This window comes from Thermobia domestica, chromosome 2, assembly GCF_964235325.1.
Source record: "Thermobia domestica chromosome 2, izTheDome1.hap1.1, whole genome shotgun sequence".
Taxonomy (NCBI): Eukaryota; Metazoa; Arthropoda; class Insecta; order Zygentoma; family Lepismatidae; genus Thermobia; species Thermobia domestica.
This window is the reverse complement of record NC_137455.1, coordinates 289,609,609-289,631,837: the sequence shown is the minus strand read 5'-3', so window position 1 is coordinate 289,631,837 and position 22,229 is coordinate 289,609,609. Positions and strand designations below refer to the sequence as shown.

General features: G+C 35.1%; 1 protein-coding gene across 1 annotated transcript in view; it reads left to right on the top strand.

Annotated features, from left to right (window-relative positions):
* LOC145679453 (putative peptidoglycan muropeptide transporter SLC46) overlaps nucleotides 1–22,229 on the top strand; it is a 48,772-nt gene that overhangs the window by 18,080 nt on the left and 8,463 nt on the right. The window contains exons 4-6 of the mRNA XM_081750033.1: nucleotides 7,149–7,286; nucleotides 16,559–16,642; nucleotides 17,432–17,588. Of these exons, the coding sequence (XP_081606159.1) occupies nucleotides 7,149–7,286; nucleotides 16,559–16,642; nucleotides 17,432–17,588 (379 nt within the window). The remainder of the gene's footprint in view (nucleotides 1–7,148; nucleotides 7,287–16,558; nucleotides 16,643–17,431; nucleotides 17,589–22,229) is intronic.

Sequence of the window (22,229 nt, the reverse complement as noted above, 5' to 3'; positions counted from 1 at the left end):
GAGGTTCAATGCCACGTTCACCAAAGCTCTCCACTGACTTCTATCCTTAACCAACTGGATCCAGTTTCTACTTTGTATTCCTATCTCTGCTAGATATATCTTAATATTGTCCTCCCATCTGCGCCTAGGTCTTCCTAATAGTCGTTTTCGGATTGGTCTTCCAGTCAAGACTTTCAAAGCGTTTCTACTTTCTTCCATTCTGGCTACATCACCTACCTACCTGAGACTCTTAGATTTGTTGTCTCTAACAATATTTGGCAAATGGTATAAACTATATAGTTCCTTCGTATGAAATTTCCCATTCCCGTCCCCCATATTCGTCTCAGGATTTTATTCTCAAATACTTTCAGACGGACGTACAGACAGGATAAATTTATAAAGACGTCTAGAAAAAACAAACTCCTTTTAAAAAAATAGATCTCAATGACAACCACGCCATTTCCTATGGTGAAACTAATCCTAAAATATATCTTCATTCGACAATACATTCAGTTAATGAGACAAAGCCTGAATGTAAATTATAATTTCTATTTACTAAAATATTGCACAAAAATTATATATATATATATATATATATATATATATATATATATATATATATATATATATATATATATATATATATATATATATATCAGAAAAATGGAAACACCTGTAGTTGGCAACACATCAGATGTATGGGTTGGCAGTGGTGTCGTGGCGCCTGCAGCGCCGGACCGCTGGTGGTGGTATGTTAGGTCGGTCTCCATACTACGTCAGGCGCAGTGGAACAGCAGTGTCCAGTGGCTGCAGCAGACGGAGGTAGTGTAAAATGGGAGACCTCTCAGAGTTTCAAAGAGGGCAAATTGTTGGTGTGCGGTTATGTGGAGTGAGTGTGACGGCAGTGGCTACTGTGTTAGGTGTGTCGCGTGGGACAGTGTCGAAGGTGATGACGGCCTACACAACACACGGGAAAACCACATAGGGGAAGCGGAACAGTGGGCGGAAGAAAATCATGAGTGACACGTCACACCGGGTATTAAAGCGCATTGTCACGCAGAACCGTCGTGCCACTGCGGAGCAAGTGACGGAGAAACTCAATCAGCACCTCCCCCACCCTGTTTCGACAATCACAGTCCGCCGCGAATTACATGACATGAACTTACGGGGTCGTGTTGCAGGGGCCAAACCGCTCATCAAGGACCATAACGCTTTCGCACGCCGCAAATGGTGCCGCGACCATGCAACTTGGACCGTTGAAGACTGGAAACGTATGATATGATCGGATGAGTCATCCTTCACCCTATTCCCAACCACGGGCCGTGTTTATGTGTGGAGAACGCCCAAAGAAGCTTATGATCTGCAGTGTCTCCGCCCAACTGTGAAACATGGCGGCGGCTCGGTGATGCTGTGGGCCGCAATATCATGGTTTTCATTGGGTCCTGTGGTCACACTTAGCGGACGAATCACTGCCAACGATTATGTCGCAATTTTAGGAGACCACTTGCATCCCATGGTCCGGATGTTGTTCCCGGACAGTGACGCCATCTTCCAGGATGATAATGCACCCATTCACACAGCTGGCGTTGCTGCAGCGTGGTTTGAGGAACATCGTGATGAAGTTCAACACCTTCTCTGGCCCGCCCAATCCCCAGATCTCAACATAATTAAACATCTGTGGTCCGTCTTGTAAACACGACTCCGGCGACGATTTCCATCTCCATCCTCTCTCACAGAACTGGCCGATGCCCTGCACGAGGAATGGTGTAAAATTCCACTTGCTACCATTCACGACCTCTATGCCTCCATCCCACGTCGCATCAAGGCTGTTCTGAAGGCGAAAGGTGGCCCGACACCATATTAATCTGGTAAGTTGCAACTTCGTTCGGGTGTTTCCATTTTTCTGATCACCATCTGCATATATATATATATATATATATATATATATATATATATATATATATATATATATATATATAGATATAGATAGATAGATAGATAGATGTCAATAGATCATATCGAACTAAAGAAAATAGCATGCTTATGATTAAACTCACATGCGTAGTTTTTGAGAAAAAAAAGGTAAATGAGCTTTCCTGACTCTAAAAAGTATGTTGTTCGTTATCAGTAATATACAGCGCTTTCTTTTTGTGCGTGAGGTCCTTGGTCCGATCCCCGATCAAGTAAGTTTGTGGTGAACAATATTGTGTCCATGGTTTTTCTCGGGGTACGACCGTTCCTCCTACATTATCATTCCATCAATTCTTCCATCATCATTCACTTGTCTTAATCACCCGTCTCCCTGAGCCCAACACTCATAATTGTGTGACGTTAAACGGAGAGATTTCATTTTATCAGTAACAACTGACAATTTTCAGTTTGCTGGCAACAATGTTATTTATGTACTATATACTGTATGTAGGGTGACCAACCGTCCCGTAAAAACGGGATTGTCCCGTTTTTTCACTACCATTCCCGGTGTATCGAAAACTTCTCCCGGGACTCCAAAATGTCCCGTATTTACGTACATTGGGTACAAAAAAACCTGTTGAATCGCTAAAATTTCCTAACTTATGTTATTATTTTCTAAGCTACGTGATTATATTGGAATATGTCTAATTACTGAGCAACGTCATTAGGACGTTTGCAATATTGGATGTGGTAGCTGCAACTGTTTTCCCTCCTAGGCCTCCCCACTCCGCAAACGACAGTGCAAAGGGCTGAAAGTCTTATGAAGAACAAATGTAACCTGTTTTTACTCTGTTTCGGGCGGTGGAAGATTGAGGCGCTGTCATCAGTACGGTACAGTGTTTCCGTGATTTGACTAAGATGTAACACCCTACGAAAGGGGAAAGAAGGTACAAAACTATAAAAGTGAAAGTAAAAGGGAAACTAGTTGTAAGTGAAATAATTTTTAAAAGTAAGAAAATGCAAATAAAATGAGTTAGAATCCGCTGCTGAGAGTAATTATAAGTCATGTCGGTGACAGATTTGAGCGCTCATATATTTTTAGTAATGTTTTCAAATATTTCATTTTTTGTTAGCTGCTGATAGTTACTTGTTATCTAATTAATTCCTCAACCTTTTCAATAGCTTTTAAAACGAAAAAGTGTAAATTTGCCCTACAAAGAGAAAGAGAGAACGGAGAGCTTAAAAAATATATTTAGGGAAGCAACCTATCCAGAAATAAAAGATGTCCCGTTTTTTCTAGTTGGCGATTTGGTCACCCTAACTGTATGTAGCAAATTACACTATTGCATTTATTGTTGTTTGTCCTTTCCTAACAGAGATATACGTACTACTTGTAAATATTTCAATAAGAACTAGAGCAACCCACATTATGCTTTATTTTTTGTATAATTATGCTTTATTTTTCCAAATTATGCTTTATTATGCTTTATTGTTAATGTCAATCATTGTTTTATATTAATCATGTATAACGTATGTGGTAATATTTACTATACATTAAATATTCTAAATATCTTGATCTATTTATTAATATTTTATGCAACCAGTTTCTTTCATATTTAAATGAACTTTGTACTTAATGGACTATAGAGAGGTATGCTTTACTCGAGTTGTTTTTTGTTTCACTTGTGTACACCTTGCAGGTGCATATATAAGAAAGGGAAAGTGAAAGATGCTACCAAAAAATACAGAAAGTGCTCAAGTTCCAGAGTTACACGTAACAATATAGTGTGGAGTTCTTCTGTACTATTCATTGTTGGCGGAAGGTTTTCTTCTTTCTTCTTTTCTCCACATCAAAGGATTACACCGAAAAGTTTACAGAAATAAAAATTAGTTTCTCATTGTTGCATTGTTATGTTCTCAGTGATTTTGCTATGTAAATATTGGTTTTAAAAAATATTAATACAGTAGTGTTAAACTTGCAGTTAAACAGAATTTTCCAAGAATTGTGCTATGTATTTTAAATTATGCTTTATTTTCTAAAATTATGCTTTTAAAATTAGTTTCTTCTGGACCCTTAAACAACCACAACTATGTTCAAGATACCAACCATATGTCTAAATTGCTATTATGCTATTTGTACCGTGTTATGCAAAAGTGAACTAAGCGCCAAATTTTGAAGATCCACGTAAATGCGACGATTGGTTCCTGATAAGCATTAAAACGTTTTGCACAATCGAAAAGAGAGGAAAATCAACACCTTTCCAAGAAAAGAAACATAATTTCACTTTTGATTACGGCTACACTAATGCTGGACATCAACCTTTAAACGTAATTTTCTCAAAAGTATGAAAGTGGCGCTTAGTTCGCTTTCGCAGGACACGGTACATTTATGCTTTTGGGTTGCTCTAATAATAACTTGTTGAGTTGATTTCATTTCAGCGTCCCTTTCAGCAGCGAGGCTATATGAGACGTGGACCTACTGATTAACGTGGAATCCAAACCACATGAGCTCCCGCCGGGAATCTAACCCGGGTCTCCCACGCCTCTAATAATAACTATGCATCATGATTTGATAAGAGAGCAAGAAAGTTTAGTGCTGTAGCTCTTACTTTTCATGTTTCTCAAACTAGTAGGGAAACAAAAGGAGCAAAATTAAAATTTGGAAAAGAATGTTCTAGAATTCAAAAAAATGTATATGAAAAAGATAATAAGAAATGCAACGTTGTTTGTAATGAGAAATGTCATGAGCAATTTATTTCTAACCTGTAAGCATTATTTTTCAAAGAATTTTATCACAGTATTTCAAGATACTTGCATTCTTCAAGTTCTGTAATCAGGTCATGTAATCTGATATTATTATTATTATTATTATTATTATTATTATTATTATTATTATTATTATTATTATTATTATTATTATTATTATTATTATTATTACTAGGAATGCAATGGATGTACCCGATTGCAATGAAATGAGCTGAGCGAGCTTAAACTACGTAATCATTCCTGGCCATTATGCAATAATAAATGCCATTTTTAATTGTTGACAAAAAAATCGCGTGAAAACTTTTTCCCCATGTTAAGTCTATGCAAGCGTTTTTCGTTGATTATTCCTCGATGGTACATCGGATTTTTGATTTCGACCTATGTTGTCACTCAGCACGACATACTCTATCAGCGTGCTAAGTTTGGTTGAGATCGGCCAAACGGTCTAGGAGGAAGCGTTTCTCGGTGATTATTCCTCGATGGTACATCGGATTTTTGATTTCCACCTATGTTGTCACTCAGCACGACATACTCTATCAGCGTGCTAAGTTTGGTTGAGATCGGCCAAACGGTCTAGGAGGAAGCGTTTCTCGGTGATTATTCCTCGATGGTACATCGGATTTTTGATTTCCACCTATGTTGTCACTCAGCACGACATACTGTATCAGCGTGCTAAGTTTGGTTGAGATCGGCCAAACGGTCTAGGAGGAACCGTTTTTCGGTGATTATTCCTCGATGGTACATCGGATTTTTGATTTCGACCTATGTTGTCACTCAGCACGACATACTCTATCAGCGTGCTAAGTTTGGTTGAGATCGGCCAAACGGTCTAGGAGGAGTTCGCGGACAACCAAACGGCTAACCCGAGTATAAGAGCTTCGCTTCGCTCAGCTCAATTATTATTATTATTATTATTATTATTATTATTATTATTATTATTATTATTATTATTATTATTATTATTATTATTATTATTATTATTATTATACAAGTACTCCTTTATACACAGATACAATAATGTTTAATGAACATAAAACTAGAAAAGTTAATACTATAAAAATTACACGTATTAAGTTATTTATAATCAGGGGGTTAAATACCGAAATTCATATCTCTATATTCTAAGATGCATGATATATTACATTCTTCTCAAAAAGTAGTGCTCTGTTTATGCCATTACAATGTGCACTCATTTAAAAAATCTTATCCCTAGCATTTATGGTAAATGCAATTTTGTGTTCAAATTCCATGTTTCTAGCTATGGCCTGAGCATGATGAATGATTGACTTTTAATCTTTGATGTAATGGTATAGGGTATAGAATATAGGCATAAATGCATGAATGTTATAAATGTTGTCCGCTTTACCATCTCTAAAAACAGAATTTTCGAAAACGCTGAATCCGATATCCTCTTGGTTTTAATGAAGAATATATTTACGGTAGTTTCCATATCCAACTTCAGTAGAATCTCACTTAAGACATTTTTAGATAAATATTTGGAAATCTTAATATTACAGAAATTGTCCCTCTTCCCCTTCCACTTTAGAAGCAGAAATTTCCTGAAGACTGAAGCACATATTCCCTTATTTTAGTTAAAAGTTGATGTATCGTGTTTTACACCTTCAACTTAAGCGAATCTTCACAGTGGAGACTTTCTGAACATATAGTGGGAAATTTGAATCTTTTATAAAGTGACCCCATTTTTCCTGTAGGTGCAGAAACGTGTTCAGTTATCTTAATTAGAAATGTGTCGAATCATCTTTCTAACTTCAGAAATGTGTGAGATACGCTATTGTTGAAATAAATTCTCACTTAGGGAAGGCATTTCCAAAACTCCTTCCTTATCTCTTGCTTTCGTGGCGAAATGAATTTCCTGTCCATGAAATGAAAAACGAAATCTTTAAGTTTTACATCCCACGGTTATGCCGGTTACGTTAAAAGAGAGGGTGATGATGAGAAATGAATGAAATGAAGAAAGTGTCAGGAAACAGGAGATCCTCGAGAAACCTACGCACATGGTGTTTGTCCACTACAAAGTCCACTTGGCACGAGCTGGGAACGAACCAAGGACCACATGCACCAGAGGTGAACGCTCTAGCACTGTGCTACTGCGACTCAATTTTCTGTCCATGTTTCACGTTCCCACTTATAGAAGTATGGCTGGGCGATTATGTGACGGGACACATAATCGCCAGTCACTTCTACTGTTTTATGAAATCAGCACAGATTATTATTTTACTATTACTTTAAATAGAAGCTAAATGGTACCAATATCACTTGAAATGATTGTTAAGGATAATTTCGGACACATAACTTCATCAATGCCGAGAAGTTTCAAGCCATTTTATTTTCTTTTATGAAAACAATAAAATGAAAGTTATAAAGCAATTAATGAAATTAAGATTTAGGGGACGTAATCATTTTGCTAAAGTGTATTACGTATTTCTAAATTTAATGCTATTAAGTCTATTATTAGTTTTTCTTCATTATAGGAACTATCACGTCGATGTTGATATTCAGTAAGAAACTACAATGGGACGACGTACTAATGGGTATCATAGGATCTATAAGTCAATTGGCCGCCGCCATATTTCAGGTATTCATTAACATCGGATGGCTTATGTATCTGGGTAAGCGATTATTGCTAAATTCTAACTTTAGGTACGAACTTGAAACTAATTTGTTATTATTTCAAATTCTTGAAACCAGGAATTAATGTATTATTCCAGGTGTAAAGATTAAATTTTGACTAGTATTTACCACAGGGTGTTTTATTATTGTAGTTAAGTTTTTCCTTTTACTTATTGAAATCAGATTTTGATTTGTGTGTGTTGTGTTTGATGGGAAATAGAGCCTTCTGATGGTGCAAAGTTATATTTATCGATTTACGGTTAACACTGACGAAGATGTGTATAGCCTATAAATTTAATGGTACATTGAATGTTCTGTAAGTAGGATTGTGTGGATGTATTTTTGAAATCTTGCTTGTCCTTGTCTTACTTGTTGGATACGCCTTATCTTGATACTTAGGCTCCTGGTCTCCTTCGTCATTTCAATTTGTTAGTATCCCAGATTGGATACTCTAACACACAGGAAAGTATAATCACTTACAATTACAGAATCCATAATAATTGTATTGGTGCATCTGCTTTTGTCCAATAATCTACGTTCAGTCTGCCACTTGGACATGGCTAATCTATCCTTATTAATTTCAAATCAGGTAAAATAGTGTGCTACCTAGAAAGATTCAACAAATTTGCTTAGCAGCATCGGAAGCAAAAGAGAAGTAAATTCCTACTGTTCTAACGCCTCGGCAATAAACCTTTTGAAGACCTATGGAACTTAACATTGCCTGACCCGCCTACCAAGCCTTTCAAACAGTTGAAAGAGAAGTTTTTTTTCACAGTATGGAAACAAAGTGAATCCAATTACGGAAAGGTTCTAATTACCAACATGGTGCAAACAGAGGTCTAACATGTTATCTACTACTTACAAGGAACGGACACGAAATTGTCATTCGGACATCCGAATAGGTATGAGGGGAAAGCGTGTATTGGTATACAAGCTTTGCCCTCATATCTATTCCGTCTATGAATATAAAACTTAATACAGTCATTTCTTATCCCTTATAGTATTTTTCGAGATACATTTGGATTGTGTGTTATGAGAGGTTTAGAGTTCGATTACCGTATGTCCCTGTTCGGGATAAGCCAATTTATGAGGGTATTTGGGTTCGTTTCCTGTGGGCTACCGTTTGTGTAAACATATTTAATGGTATCGGGTTTCCTCCCTGAATGTCCTTGTACTGATTAATGAAGAAAACAGACTCTTGGACTAAATGATACCAACCCACAAGTAAACATTAACCAACTAAGAAAAGTGGTGAAACTCGGGATTCGAACCATGGACTTTTGGTAAATACCGTGTTCGTGATTATTCCCTGGTTCCACCTCAGCTGAATCAGCTGATCGTTCCATTTGTGGTTGCCCAGTGCACGGTTAGTGTTCGGGAAACGTTGAGTGCGACATGAATTTCTTTTCTATGTATTCTGTATAAGATAATATCAACCTGTTGCACTGCTGAAACTGTAAACATAATAAAACAAATACATGCACAATACTTATCCTCTAACACAAAATATTATTATATAACATGCACACTTTTACGTCACTTGCTTATCAATTACACACAAAATATATATTAAATACGTATATTTCAAACTTTTTAATCATTGTGGCACTTCACATTTTATAAACACAAGAACACATTTCAAAATGTAATAATGTGGCCCCGTATTGCGCTGACGAACGAATACCGCTATATCCGCGCGCGTATTTACGGTAACGAAAGTCGAATCATCGAGGACGTAGGCATAAACACTGTTCACTGGAGTTGAGAATCTGATGCACCATTAGTTGGAATGTTCCCTCCTCCCACATGCTGGTTCCATCGTAATTAACACAAACTTCTATATTACATCATTCTGTCGTTTCATTAACTATTGAAACTTGGACTTATCTTAGTTGCAGAATTAGTGACGAAGAGTTGCATTGAGAATTTTCATTTTAGAAGATTTATTAAATGAACAAAACTGGAGTATTCTCTTTCGTGGTTCATATTCCACTCTCCGCGCCCAGTCATTGCTCTCTCTTCTCGCGCAATGAAGGCGTATGGATACATTACTGGAATGAAAGATAGTTCCCACGAAACATTTAGTTTTTAGGTAGCTACTTCACTAATAAAAATTGACTAATTGATTATTGCATTATTGAAAGCACATTAATCACATTTGAACACATGATAATATTAATAATTCGTAATTAATACAAAATATGCACATTATTGCATATAGTCCACTGCTGCCTTTTAGCCGTGCAATTCAACTTCCGAACAAAGGTGGGGAGAAGGAAATTAAGCTGAGTTGAATTCTTTACCCATATTAGGCCATACGAAGAGAAACGTGGGCGGTCAACTACACACAAATATAGAAACTGGTGAGCGAGAAACTTCGCAGCATTTCAATTCCAAGAATTTTGTCTCGGTGCACGATAATTCTAAAAAAAATCCTCTTCCTTATACGAGGGTTATTCATTTTAAAACACATTTTTCTGACCAGAACAAAATGAATTATTTAATAATTATACGATTTTTGTTACAGTTTCAAGGACCTAACGTCCTCTTCATCAGACATTGAGAAAAGACAGATGACAGCAAATCTTATATCTTCCTCAGACGTTAGTTAGCATTATCATTTATATAATTTTAATTGTTGTTTTTATATATATAAAATTTAAATTTGTAATATGTAACAATATCATATAATTACATTGTTAATATATGTTAATTGTCAATGCAATTTACAATTCTATTGATCTTTATATAAAATAAAATAAAATAAAATAAAATAAAATAAAATAAAATAAAATAACAGAAATTTGGAAATATTCAAATTGCACTAATAGTCTTATGCATTTTTCTTTTCTATCACTTCTAATAATTTCTCCCATTGCTCATGTATATTTATACCACTTGTCCAGTTCATTAAGTTTTCCTCTTGTTCTTTCTTTATTCTCGCTTCCTTCCACTTCCTAATAATCTTTCTTTTTTCTCTTTCTAAACCTTTAGCCCCTTCCCAATCTATCCTATGTCCCGTTTCTTTCACATGTTTGTAAATAGCATTATTTTCTCTTTTCATTCGAACATCATCTTTATCTTGTTTCAATCTGTCCATGAGCCTTTTTCCCGTCTCCCCTATGTATTTCATATCACACTCACTACATTTCACTTCATAGATAACTCCTTCTTCTTCCTCCACTATATTGCTTTCCCTCCTTTTCTTTTTCTTCGTTATACACCTCAACAACGTTTCTCCTCCTTTTCTATATGTCTTATTACCTCCTTCTCTTAATAACCTCTTTAGCACTTCCGTCTTTTCTCCTATGCTCTGAATTCCATACCACTTCTTATTTCCTTCCTCTTCTTTCTTTTTTGTATTTTCTTCCTTTTTCTTTCCTTTTATCTGTTCTATCCTATATCCATTATTTTTAAGTTGTTTATAGAAATTTTCCAAATCTTTCTTCTTTCCCTCTTCTTCACTATTGATGTTCTCTATCCTCCTTTCCATGTTCCTAATGAAGTTCTTTTTAGTTGCTTTGTCTACATCACTTCTCCAGTGACAATAAATACCTGCCCAACACGTTTTTTGATACCAACTGGTAATTACTTTCTCACCTTGCTTCTCTATCTTCATATCCATAAAATTGATGGATTTATTTTCTTCTACTTCTAATTCTAACTTTATACCTTTTTCTTCATCTTCTATGATTATATAAATGAAAATGCTAACTAACGGCTGAGGAAGATATAAGATTTGCTGTCATCTGTCTTTTCTCAATGTCTGATGAAGAGGACGTTAGGTCCTTGAAACTGTAACAAAAATCGTATAATTATTAAATAATTCATTTTGTTCTGGTCAGAAAAATGTGTTTTAAAATGTGATTATTGTGATTATTATTGTGATTATCCAGAACCATGGAGTATATTATGAGGGTTATTCAAAAGATATATAACTCAGTCTACGATTTTCTTTACACTAACAGGGTTAATGGGCCCCAAGGACTTATCCCGTTGTCCATGGCACCTAATGTTTTGTGCATTAACATATCTTTGTTATGTTTACCGAATGGACTAGGTTAGATTCGGATGTTTGAATGATAAGTTCATGTACGTTCCTCGTTAGTTACATTGAAAAGAAAGACATTCTGCGAATATCGCGTTAATGCTGACGAAATGCTGATAGATCAATTTATATTTGGGATCAGAAGAGACATTGTACGTAGACAGATGCTCTACACCAACCTTTCTTCACAAGATACAATTGACATTGTATCTTTCATCCAACAAATACAGAAGAGATGCTTTTATTCAGATCTTCACATGCTAAATAGTAACAGACTTGGTGTCAGTAAGAAACCTACATTCTTCAGTAATGATGTGATTCAAAATATTCAGTTGGCAAATGAACCAATAACACCACAATCGGATATTATTGGTTGTAACAACTGCGAAATATTTCATCTATCATACCAGGGTCTTAGATAAAACGTATTTTATTTGTGGTAGACTAAGCCATTTTACCATGGCTTCTGAGAGGTTGAAAAGGAATGAACTGATTTCACGAAGAAGATTGGAAGGAAATAAGTTCGCAAAAGTTGCACAAATACAACAGCGTATGTATTTATTGTTTCAAATAAGTATTTTTGAAAACAAAATTCTTATTTGTTTACTTTATACAAATTTGCAAGCCAAATTAAAGGGGATGTAGTTATCTGTTTTATTATACTCTGCTTTCATTAAATGGCTTCTTGCTGTACTTTAAACAAACTGCATTATGCATACAAATAGAAGGAAACGGCAACTTCAAAAGCAAGTTGTAACTTTTTCTCTGAAAAGCTGAAAGGATTTGTATGAAGATTGTAGTTTGTTTGGTGTTATTGAATTATTTTATCTTTATTTAGATCCTTTATCTAAATTATTGCAAACGATGTCCTATATGCTTAAAACTGAAACACTGAAGTTCACAGCGCAAACAGTAAAACATGTCAGAACCACAATTCAGTTTCATCATCAGAAGTTAAATATTTACTTCAGAAATATTATTATTTTTAGTACTTACTAGAACAATATCAAAACGATACCTCTCATAGTTTCTGACAAGAAAGTATACATAGAATACAATTGTACTTTGGGGAAAAAGACGCATGTAAAGATTAGGAGACTATTCACAATATGCTGTGGATTAGAAAAACTTAGAATTTGCCATATCCATATTCTTCATTGTCTTCAATTTTCTTCTCTGTTCGTTTCAGTTTTATTTGCTCCTTTATCAGTACTCGTATAGGAAAAATCGCTGTTGTATAAGAACCTTGTATCACCACCAACTCCTTCAAAACTTCACATCTTACTCACCATCAACTACTTATAAAATACAAATGTGTTATTTATCAGCAGCTGTTTGCACTTTTGAAAAATAAAACGAGGCTATGGAGAAGCATTGTCAAATCTTATACATACTGCTAAACTCTCATTGGCGTTCTGAGTGTGGCATGAAGACGTTTCTTGAGAATCTGCGGGTCAGCAATGGCTCGAAAGCTGGATTTGATTTCATGTACTACATCATCTGGTAGATAGTATTTATATTTGTAATATTCCCCTGCGATATTTTACTTGCGAGGAGAAGAAAGTATGATAATCGTGAAAACAATTGAATTCGAGATTAAAACGGATTTACATGTTTCATGACCTCTACATACCGGAGAACATTTTACAATAAGATTCTCTAGCTTTTTTTTCGAATTTACCCTTAAAAGTAAAGGTAATTTACTGAAGGGTAAAAAATTTAAAAAACGTTATTTTCTCTAGAATGGCTCTGACGACTTTGTTTATATTTCATACATCAATAGTTCATTCACAAGTCTATTATGTGGTGTAAGTCATTTTTCTGAGACAATCAACGAGGAGTTGTTTATTATTGGGGGTCAGTTCTTTCCGGACGAGTTTCTCAGAAACGACCCAGGCAAGTTTGTTTCACATTTCATAAATAAATGTTTCCTAAACAAAAAATATGGCATAATTTATTTGTCCTGAAAAATTTACTAGGAGTAGTTAATTTTCTAGTGACTCTTTTTCTGTCGATTTTCTGAAAAACGAATCAGACGATGTTGTTCATATTTCACAAATAAAACTGTGACGGGTTGTGTACTCTTGAAAATGGGCATTCTTCGGACAATTTTCTCAAAAACAACTCAGGCGATTTTGTCCATATTTCAAAAATAAATATTTAATTAATATCCTAATAATATGAAAATCTTTTTGTCTTTAAAAAAAGGAGATAATTTACTCTAAAGACTTAACTTCTTTCTGGACGATTTCTTCAAAAATATCTCAGGCGATTTTGATGATATTTTATATACAAATGTTTCATTAATAACTCTAATATATGGCATAAGTCATTTTCTATCAAAACGTCCACAAGATTTAGTTTACTTCCGGGTGAGTTTACTACTATATATTAGTGTAGTAGATGTTTGTTTTTAAATATAAAGCTAACTGAGAAAGTTCTATCGCTTTTGTAGAGGTCTGTGTTCAATTGTCCCCCACACCGTGAGTTCGATGCGAATGGAGATAAGGCGAAGGTTAGTTGTTGGGTGGGTATATCCAACATACTACCTGATTGTGGCAGTTCAGTTACACCGTGAACTTTCGTAAAGACAGACTGAACATGGGACCTCCGCAGAGCATCATAAGGGCGTGTATGCTGTACGAGTTCAAACTGGGGTCAAACACCGCTGCAGCGGGACAAAATATATGCCAGGCCTTTGGTGAGGGTGTCGTAACTACGCGGAAAGTGCAGCGGTGGTTTAACAAGTTTAACGACGGTGACGAAACACTCGAAAACGACCAACGTGCCGGAAGACAAACACGTACAAAATGAAGGTCTTCAGGCACCAATTGAGGCGAACAGTGGCCAGACATGTGAGAAACTGGAACTACAATTCAGTGTGAGTGGAGAAACTATTCAGCAGCACCTCCATCAACTTGGGAAGCACTACAAGTTTGATCGATGGGTACCATATGATTTGACTCCTGGCCAGAAGGCAACGCGAGCAGCCATCTGTGTTTCTTTGCTGTATCGTCTCAGGAAGGAGCCATTTCTGGGACAGGCTGTTGACATGTGATGAGAAGTTAGTCCTATATGAAGGTCCACGGCGCCGTCATCATTGGTTAGCATTCCTTGAACCGGTTCCAAAACAGTCAAAACCAACACTGTAATAGAAGAAGATCCTTCTGTATGTTCAGTGGACTGCATCGTGCATCGGAAACTGCAACCAGCTGCTCAGAGCATCAATGCGACCGCGTACTGTCAGCAGTTGAGCCGTGTTCAAGAAAAACTCAAAACTCTGGAACCAGCACTTCTGAATCGCAAAGGGGTCCTCCTGTTACAGGACAACGCTAAGCCCCACGTAGCTAGGATGACCCGGAACATCATTCTACGCCTTGGATGAAAAACACTATTGCATCCGCCATACTCCCGACATTTGCGTCGTCCCATTATCACCTGTTCCATTTCTTGGATAATCATCTTAGAGGACGCCAGTTCAGTTCCCTAGTAGAGGTGCAAAATTAACTTGATATCTTCTTCGCTTCACGGCCCACCAAGCTGTATCGCGATGGAATCCATGGCCTTCCAGAACGTTGGCAGAAGGTCGTCAATGCTGATGGAGGCTACTTTCGACCTTCCAGGTATGCCTTAGGTGGCATACCGATGTCCGAAGGTATTGGCTGAAAAAGTGACAGAACTCTCTTGGTTACCTTTATATCTTGATCATTAATGTAGTACATGATTATTTTCATAATGTCTTGCTCAAGGAGGGGGTTTAATTCCCGAAATCACCCCTGTGTACTCCACTGTGTAGCATAACATGATTTAGTTTAAGAAATTGGAGCGAGAAAGTATAGTGTAGTGGGACGTACCTTTTATTTTAATTATTTCTAGTGCTACATGAGTTCTTGTACATATCATATGTGTTGGTTTATCATCGATCAATAAGTTAAGAAAATGAGTTCCTTCAGAAACTCAAGCATTTCTTGAAGATCCTTAAGTTTTCTCTTATAACTTTTTTTCATTATTTGCAATGTATTGCTTTCCTTCCCTCTATCTTCTATTGTCTAATTTTTTGACGAGATACTTTTGTCTCTCAACGATACTCTAATGTACTTGATCAATACATACTACTTTTACTATTTCACACTGATCTCCATATAATTTGCTCTCTATCATCTATCTAAAGATTCGCCATCGCCATGAATGAAAGAAGTAAAAACTGAACTAAATTAAACGGAAATTATATTAGCATGTTTAAGAATCTCGTACCTCAAAATAAATATTGAAAAGATTTCTTACTTTGAAGCATCACTGCATCTTAAAATTTACAGATTATAAAGAGGAAGTTACACCATTCAAACAAATGCTTACTTAGATAAATCGAAGATTTTTAACAAGTTATAACCAGTTATACCATACTAGCAGCGTTCACCCCGCTTCGCTGCGGTCACCCCGGAACGCAATAAACTTTGTTACTTAGATAATTTTTACCATAGTAGATTGCAGTAAATGTTAACATTATATCGCCTGTCATTTATGTTAACCCGCCGAGTGACACGGTCATGCGGGTTGCATATAAATACGTTTATTTTTACCTATGATGAACTAATAACAAAGGATTTGTGGACACCTGAATGGTCAATTATCTCAAGACACTGGTAATTGAAAATTAAAGTGATATGATAAAAACCATCTAGGGTCCAAATCCTAATAACCCCCAAAAATGAAAGAAATTGGTTCAGCCGTATTAGCGTGATGAGGGAACAAAGGATTTTGTACGTTCTCTTTTATATATATAGATAATGACTAATGAGTCAATAGGTGAAGGTAACGTCCAGTAATTGCGGTTGCAATTGCTTTGCATAAAGACAGTAAGGTTATTTACCTTACAAAGTCTCTCCATGCATTTGCAAACACACAACACGCTAACTCCTTACTAATTGTCTACAGATTATCAGCCGAAAGAATTAGCAAGCAGTTAGATAATAAGTGATAGATTTTCAGAAGAACGTTCAACCAATTTAACGTAAGCAATGTACTCAGTATTAAACTTACATGACGATGTAAATAGCCTATACGAGTAACGAATGTCAAATCCTGACATTCATATTCATTCTTCTAATTTCGTTTATAAATGGTATTATTAATCATATGTTCTTTCTTTATAACCTTCTGCATGAATATAAATATGTAACATATACACTAATTAATTAATTATTATTTTATGCTTTGTTTCAGTTCCCCTTGTAGAAATAGTTGCAGGAGTTGCAATGTCAGTTGTAAGGTCAATTATATCCAAGATTGTTCTCAAAAATGAAGTAGGTAAGTTGTCAAATGAAGCTATATTGTTCTTAAATTGGTTTATAATGAATCAATGATGTGCATTTTAACATGATGTCATTATTTGTATTTCAATACTAATTGTTCACATTAACAGATGTTTGAAATATGCTTCATTTATGGGACGGACAAACAAAAATACTGTGCGAAACGTACATAAATAATAAATCAAATCAAGTAGGAGATTGAGTGTTATTACTAGGTTAGTACGACTATAAGCTGAGCTAGTAAAGACTAATGGCCTTTATTTCACAGAAGAGGGTTCAAACATTAATGATGACATAAAATTTCAATTTAGGTTATTTTAAAGTAGGTTGGTTACTACTCTAATCACACAAAATGTAAATGTGATTAGGTTAAGTTAGTGTAAGGTAGTTTAGATTAGTTACTTTTTTTTGTTAGTTTATTTCTGGTTTCCTCCTAAGTAAATTTATTCTTTAATAATTACTACTAATCAGTCAGAACAACTAAAATCAGTTTCTATAGAAATCCTTGGAGATAGAAAAGTGTTATATTTTACTAGTTCACTTTAAGAACATCTATTACCAGTTTTATCTGTAAAGACGGGAAATATTATTTCAGAACAATACATAACTGATTTCAATACTTTTTATGTATAATTCTGAAATTGTCTATGTTCTTTAGTATATATAGACATTATAGTTGATAAATTTACAAGTTGCTAGATCATAAAAAGACTGATACTTGATCATTTTCACTACATTTTCTTAGTTGAAGGGAATATTAAATTGCATTTGTTCTACGTTGCAGGAAAAGTGATCTCCTTCTTGGGTTTGCTAGAGGCAGTAGCGCCAGTGGCCATATATCCAGTTTACAATGGTATCTATGCCAACGCCTTAAAGATATTCCCAAATGCTGTGTTCTTGTTTTCAGTAGCTCTTGCTGTTCCTGCAGTCGTCATTTACAGGTATTGTATATTCATAGTTATACTTATTTTTATGTAGAGACATTTTAATTTCAAATATAATGATCAAGGTTGGGATTTTTGGAGGCAATTTTCATAAAATTACACACAGTCATAAGAAGATCGACATTTATTTGACTTTTTACATTTTACGTATGACTTTAAACCAAACGTTCTGTATACTATAGTATTTTACAAACTCGTATAATAGGGCAAGATTTACTACGATGCCATTTGATCCAGATCGGATGAGTTCGGTTGAATTCGAATTTGTGATGTTTAGAACGTAGTTCCTGGTGATTTCTTAAGAAAAGGAGTGGTTAAAGTACCAAAACTCTCCAGAAGTATCTTGACAACGCTAATGTTTGTTTAATTCTAAGAGCGATGAATTGCAGCGGTAAGTTATCTCAACTGTTTTGACAACTGCTCTTTCATTTAATTGAAAACGTATGTTTCTATATTATAGTATATGGTGTTTGAAAAGTGAATACTTAGTTTCAATTGCATTCTTGGTGGTAGCTACATAAATTCAGCATGAATTTATCCATGGAAACGAAATCAAACTTATTATTGTTGGAAATCATCACTTTTAGAATTGAACGAACGCTAACATTGTCTAGATACTTCTGTAGAAGTTTTGATATTTTACACGCTGTTTTTCTTAAGAAATCACATGAAACTACATTCGAAATATTACAAATTATTTTCTTAAGTTCACCAAGAGTTTTTGGATGAGTCTTCAAAACTTCTTTGGCCCAGCCCCACAAAAGAAAGTCACAGAGTATAAGATCAGGGCTTCAAGCAGGCCATTGTGTTGGTCTATGACGACCTATCCATGTTTTTGGGAACTAAGTGTTGAACCACTACGGAATATCGAGAGTGAAATACGAAGGAGTATCATTCTGCATAAACATGAGCTTTGCAGCGTTATTTTATTGAGTAATAAAAACACCACAAAGTTCATAAGCATATCCAAGTGGCGTTTAATGGTCATTGTGTTCCGTAGAATATTGGTCGACATCATTCTATACCATCTGTTACCTTTAGAATTGACTACACGGTAGCCCTGGATTAGCATTATTTCCAACATTAACAATTATGCTTATTAACAAAACAACCAACATGAAAAGTGCCTCATAAGACCATAATATATTCTTGAACTGATTAGGAGTTTCTTCTTTTCACCCCAACATGATTTCTGCAAATTTCATAATATGATTGCAGTCCTCAAGAGAGATTTATAGGATGTAATTAGACTTCCAAAGTCTTTAAGTCTTGATAATATTACATGTTACTAGCTTTCTCTGGATGCCTAACAGATGGACTTTTGAAGACTTCTGTCGAATATATCTCATACGTTGGTAACATTTTCTTTAGACCCTGAAGTTCACGGTCGTCCGAATTGCGTCAAATCCAATACAAACTCTGTTGTTATTAATTTCTGGTAGGAACTTCTAACACTTTTTGGATTAAGCGTTGCATTCCACATGTCCACCAACGCCTGAATTTGAAAGACTGATTCCCATACTTTGTACCGTGCAATTGGTTTTGGCTCGGTCATGTTTGTTGAGGACTGGAGTCGCCTTTAGTTACTTTAAACACAAATGGTACTTAATATGCTTCACATCTACATAATACTTATCATAATTCAACCATTTTCAAACATTGTGTCCCAGCACACTAGTTTGCTGCTACGGAACCACTGGTGTGCCGGGAGAAATTTAGGACATTGAAACTAATGATGCAGAGTCTCATTACGGAATAATTATCTTTTATTTTCTTAAATAATATTTTCTGTTATTGAATTGCATTTCTTTTTTAAACTATGTTTGTTTATGATCAAAAATACAAAGTACCCTGACATTTGTTGTACAAAAGAATAATAAAAACACATTTATTTTTTTATAGATTTGCTGTAGGATTTTGAATTTCATAGTTACGTTTGTCAAATACCAAAGAAAGTTGAAAAACAACACAACATCTTAATCTGACGTTTCAACATTATGTAGTGTTAAACTAAAATATTCTGTGTATTAAGTTTTAAGACACCCGGTACATGAAAATATGAATTGACCAAGTCAATACCTGAACTATTGGTTATGATAGAAAAGTTACACGAGATGAAAAGAGCTATGGTACAGAATAAAACTTAGGGGGCATATTCGTGTATTTGAACTATAATGTTGAGATAAGTTACAAGGTCACAGCATTAAGCATGCGCATGCAATTTCATGGTGCATATGCAAAATATGTTTGCTGTAGTTACATATGAAGCTGTTCATAAGCATTCATGTCACAACGAGAGGTTGCAGTAGATTGTACTTCGAATGCAGAATTTTAAAAGCCAACAGTAATATCAATATGGGCATTTAATCCAGTCTAAGCAAATCTGTGTGGTTAGGATTACCATTTGACAGTCTTTTGACAAGATGACACTTAGATTTCACAAAAATATTTATATTACTCGAAATCTCTTAGTGCAAAGCGAGAAAAGAAAATTGATTCAACAGAATACCTACTACGGAATTAATGTTTCTTAACTTGTTTATTTATTTATTTAATTAATTTCAAGGATATTACAGAGGTGCGGATTTTATTGTATTAATAAATTCTTCATATTGACAGTTGAGTTTGTGTTTTAATTAGAGATGCAAAAAAGCCGGCTTTTTTGAATCGATGGTTTTTTTTCACATAAAAAGCCGGCTTTTTTGGGAAAAAAACGAGAATTTTGGAAATTTTGGCTTTTTTCATTTTCATGATTTTTCTATCTAAATAGCTTTCTTATAGTATATTTAGATAAGAATTCCATGACCTAAATGCCATATTTCGCTCTAAAATTCACCATCCCCGATGGATGGAGCATATGTTTTACGAATTAAAGCTAACATGAAGAATGTAGTATTTGAGGGCAATTTTAGAGGCTATTTAACTTTATTTTAACTTTTGAGTTTCGATATTTTTTCTTCTCAATATCATTTCAGTTTGTCGTCTGTTTCATTTCTAAGAGCTTAGTACTCTACCTTCTAACGCAGAAGTTAAACTTACGTTTTTTCTATATATCCGTCAAAGCGTACGTTTTTCAATATATCCGTCTAACCGTACTTCCACATTTCTGTTATACTGTAGCTGTGCAACGATTTAGCAATAATTTTCCAGATACAACCTTGAATACTAATTTATACAAATAATCAGTAGCGGATTTAGAAACGTACTTTGGGACGGGTTTCTCTGATTGTTTCATTTTCTAAAATCTCCTAATTTTATTTGGGAGGAGCTTGAAGTTTATGAGTACAGGCATAACTAATACTGTATTTCGTTTCGTTTATATATTTAGCGATAATCTTCCGGATACAACCTTGAAGATCATTTTATACTGAGAATCAGTGGCGGATTTAGAAAAGTATTTTGAGATGGTTTTTTTCTTACTAATGTTTAGTTTTTCTAAACATTCGTAATTTTTATTTGACGGCAGCTTAAAGTTTATGAGTAAAGGCATAACTAATAGATATTTCGTTTGTTTTAGACATTCCGTAATTTTGGGGAACATGGTTCAGTCCGAAAGACCGCCCCCCCTAACCCTCGCAAAACCGTCACTGCTGGTAATTAGTAATAATAACGATTTAAAAACAATAAGAAATGAAGTCAGCCAACTCACAGTACACGCACTATTTCTACTTCATAGATGGAATGAAGAAAAGTTTTGTCAGAATGGTCGAATGCTGAGTTGAATTCCGGACTTCTCGATAGAAGCGCAAAAGCTCCAGTCAATCATGTTTGTTGTGCAGTTGTATTTATCTTAACTTAAATATATTCCGTAGTTCTTTTTTTTTTTTTTGGTGGTGGTGGTGGTGGCGGGGTGGGGAGAGTTCCATAATAATATGAAGGGTGTGAGCCAAGAACATGGTAACTAACAAATTTTCAATTGCTGAGTTACGCAGCATCAGATAGGCAGCAACGCATACCGCTTCGTTTAATCCCTCATGTATAGACTTATGTGAAAAATCAGCTTTCCGACTTTCAAAATGGATTGTGCAGCAGAAAATTTCTAATTTCTTAAAATAGTAAAATTATGGGTTACCATGTTCTTATCTCACACCCTTCATGTTCAATCCCTCTTGTTAAAAATACAGAAAACTTGAGGACTGAATAAACCGTGATGGTGCTTATATAAAACTGTAGAATTTCAAGAATATACAAAACCAAAAGCTCTAGGTGTGCAGCCTTTAAGTGTATCATATAAATCTAAGTATTTTTCTTTTTTTTTTATTTTAATTTTATTTTGTTCCAAAAAGAGGGTATGGAATATTTTGAAGTAAAAATACTACATAGAATTTTGCTACTTATTTGAGTATTTTTTTAAAAGAAGTATTTACTTTTAGGGTTGGCTGGTTTACACCAGCTGTTTTTCTTCTTTTTTTAAAATAAACAACTGGTTTAAACCGAAAAAAAAAATAAAAGGTACGAAAAATGCGAATCGTGTGAACTTCGTGGTGATGTTTCCATACATCAAACCATCTGCATTAGTTTTATTTCCTTTTCACCTTTTAATCAAGGTGTCCCATGTTCAATTCTCGGTCGAACCACAACCCTTCTTTCATGCGTAAACAAAGTAGCGGTTCGGATGTCACTTTAAGCGAAAGTCTT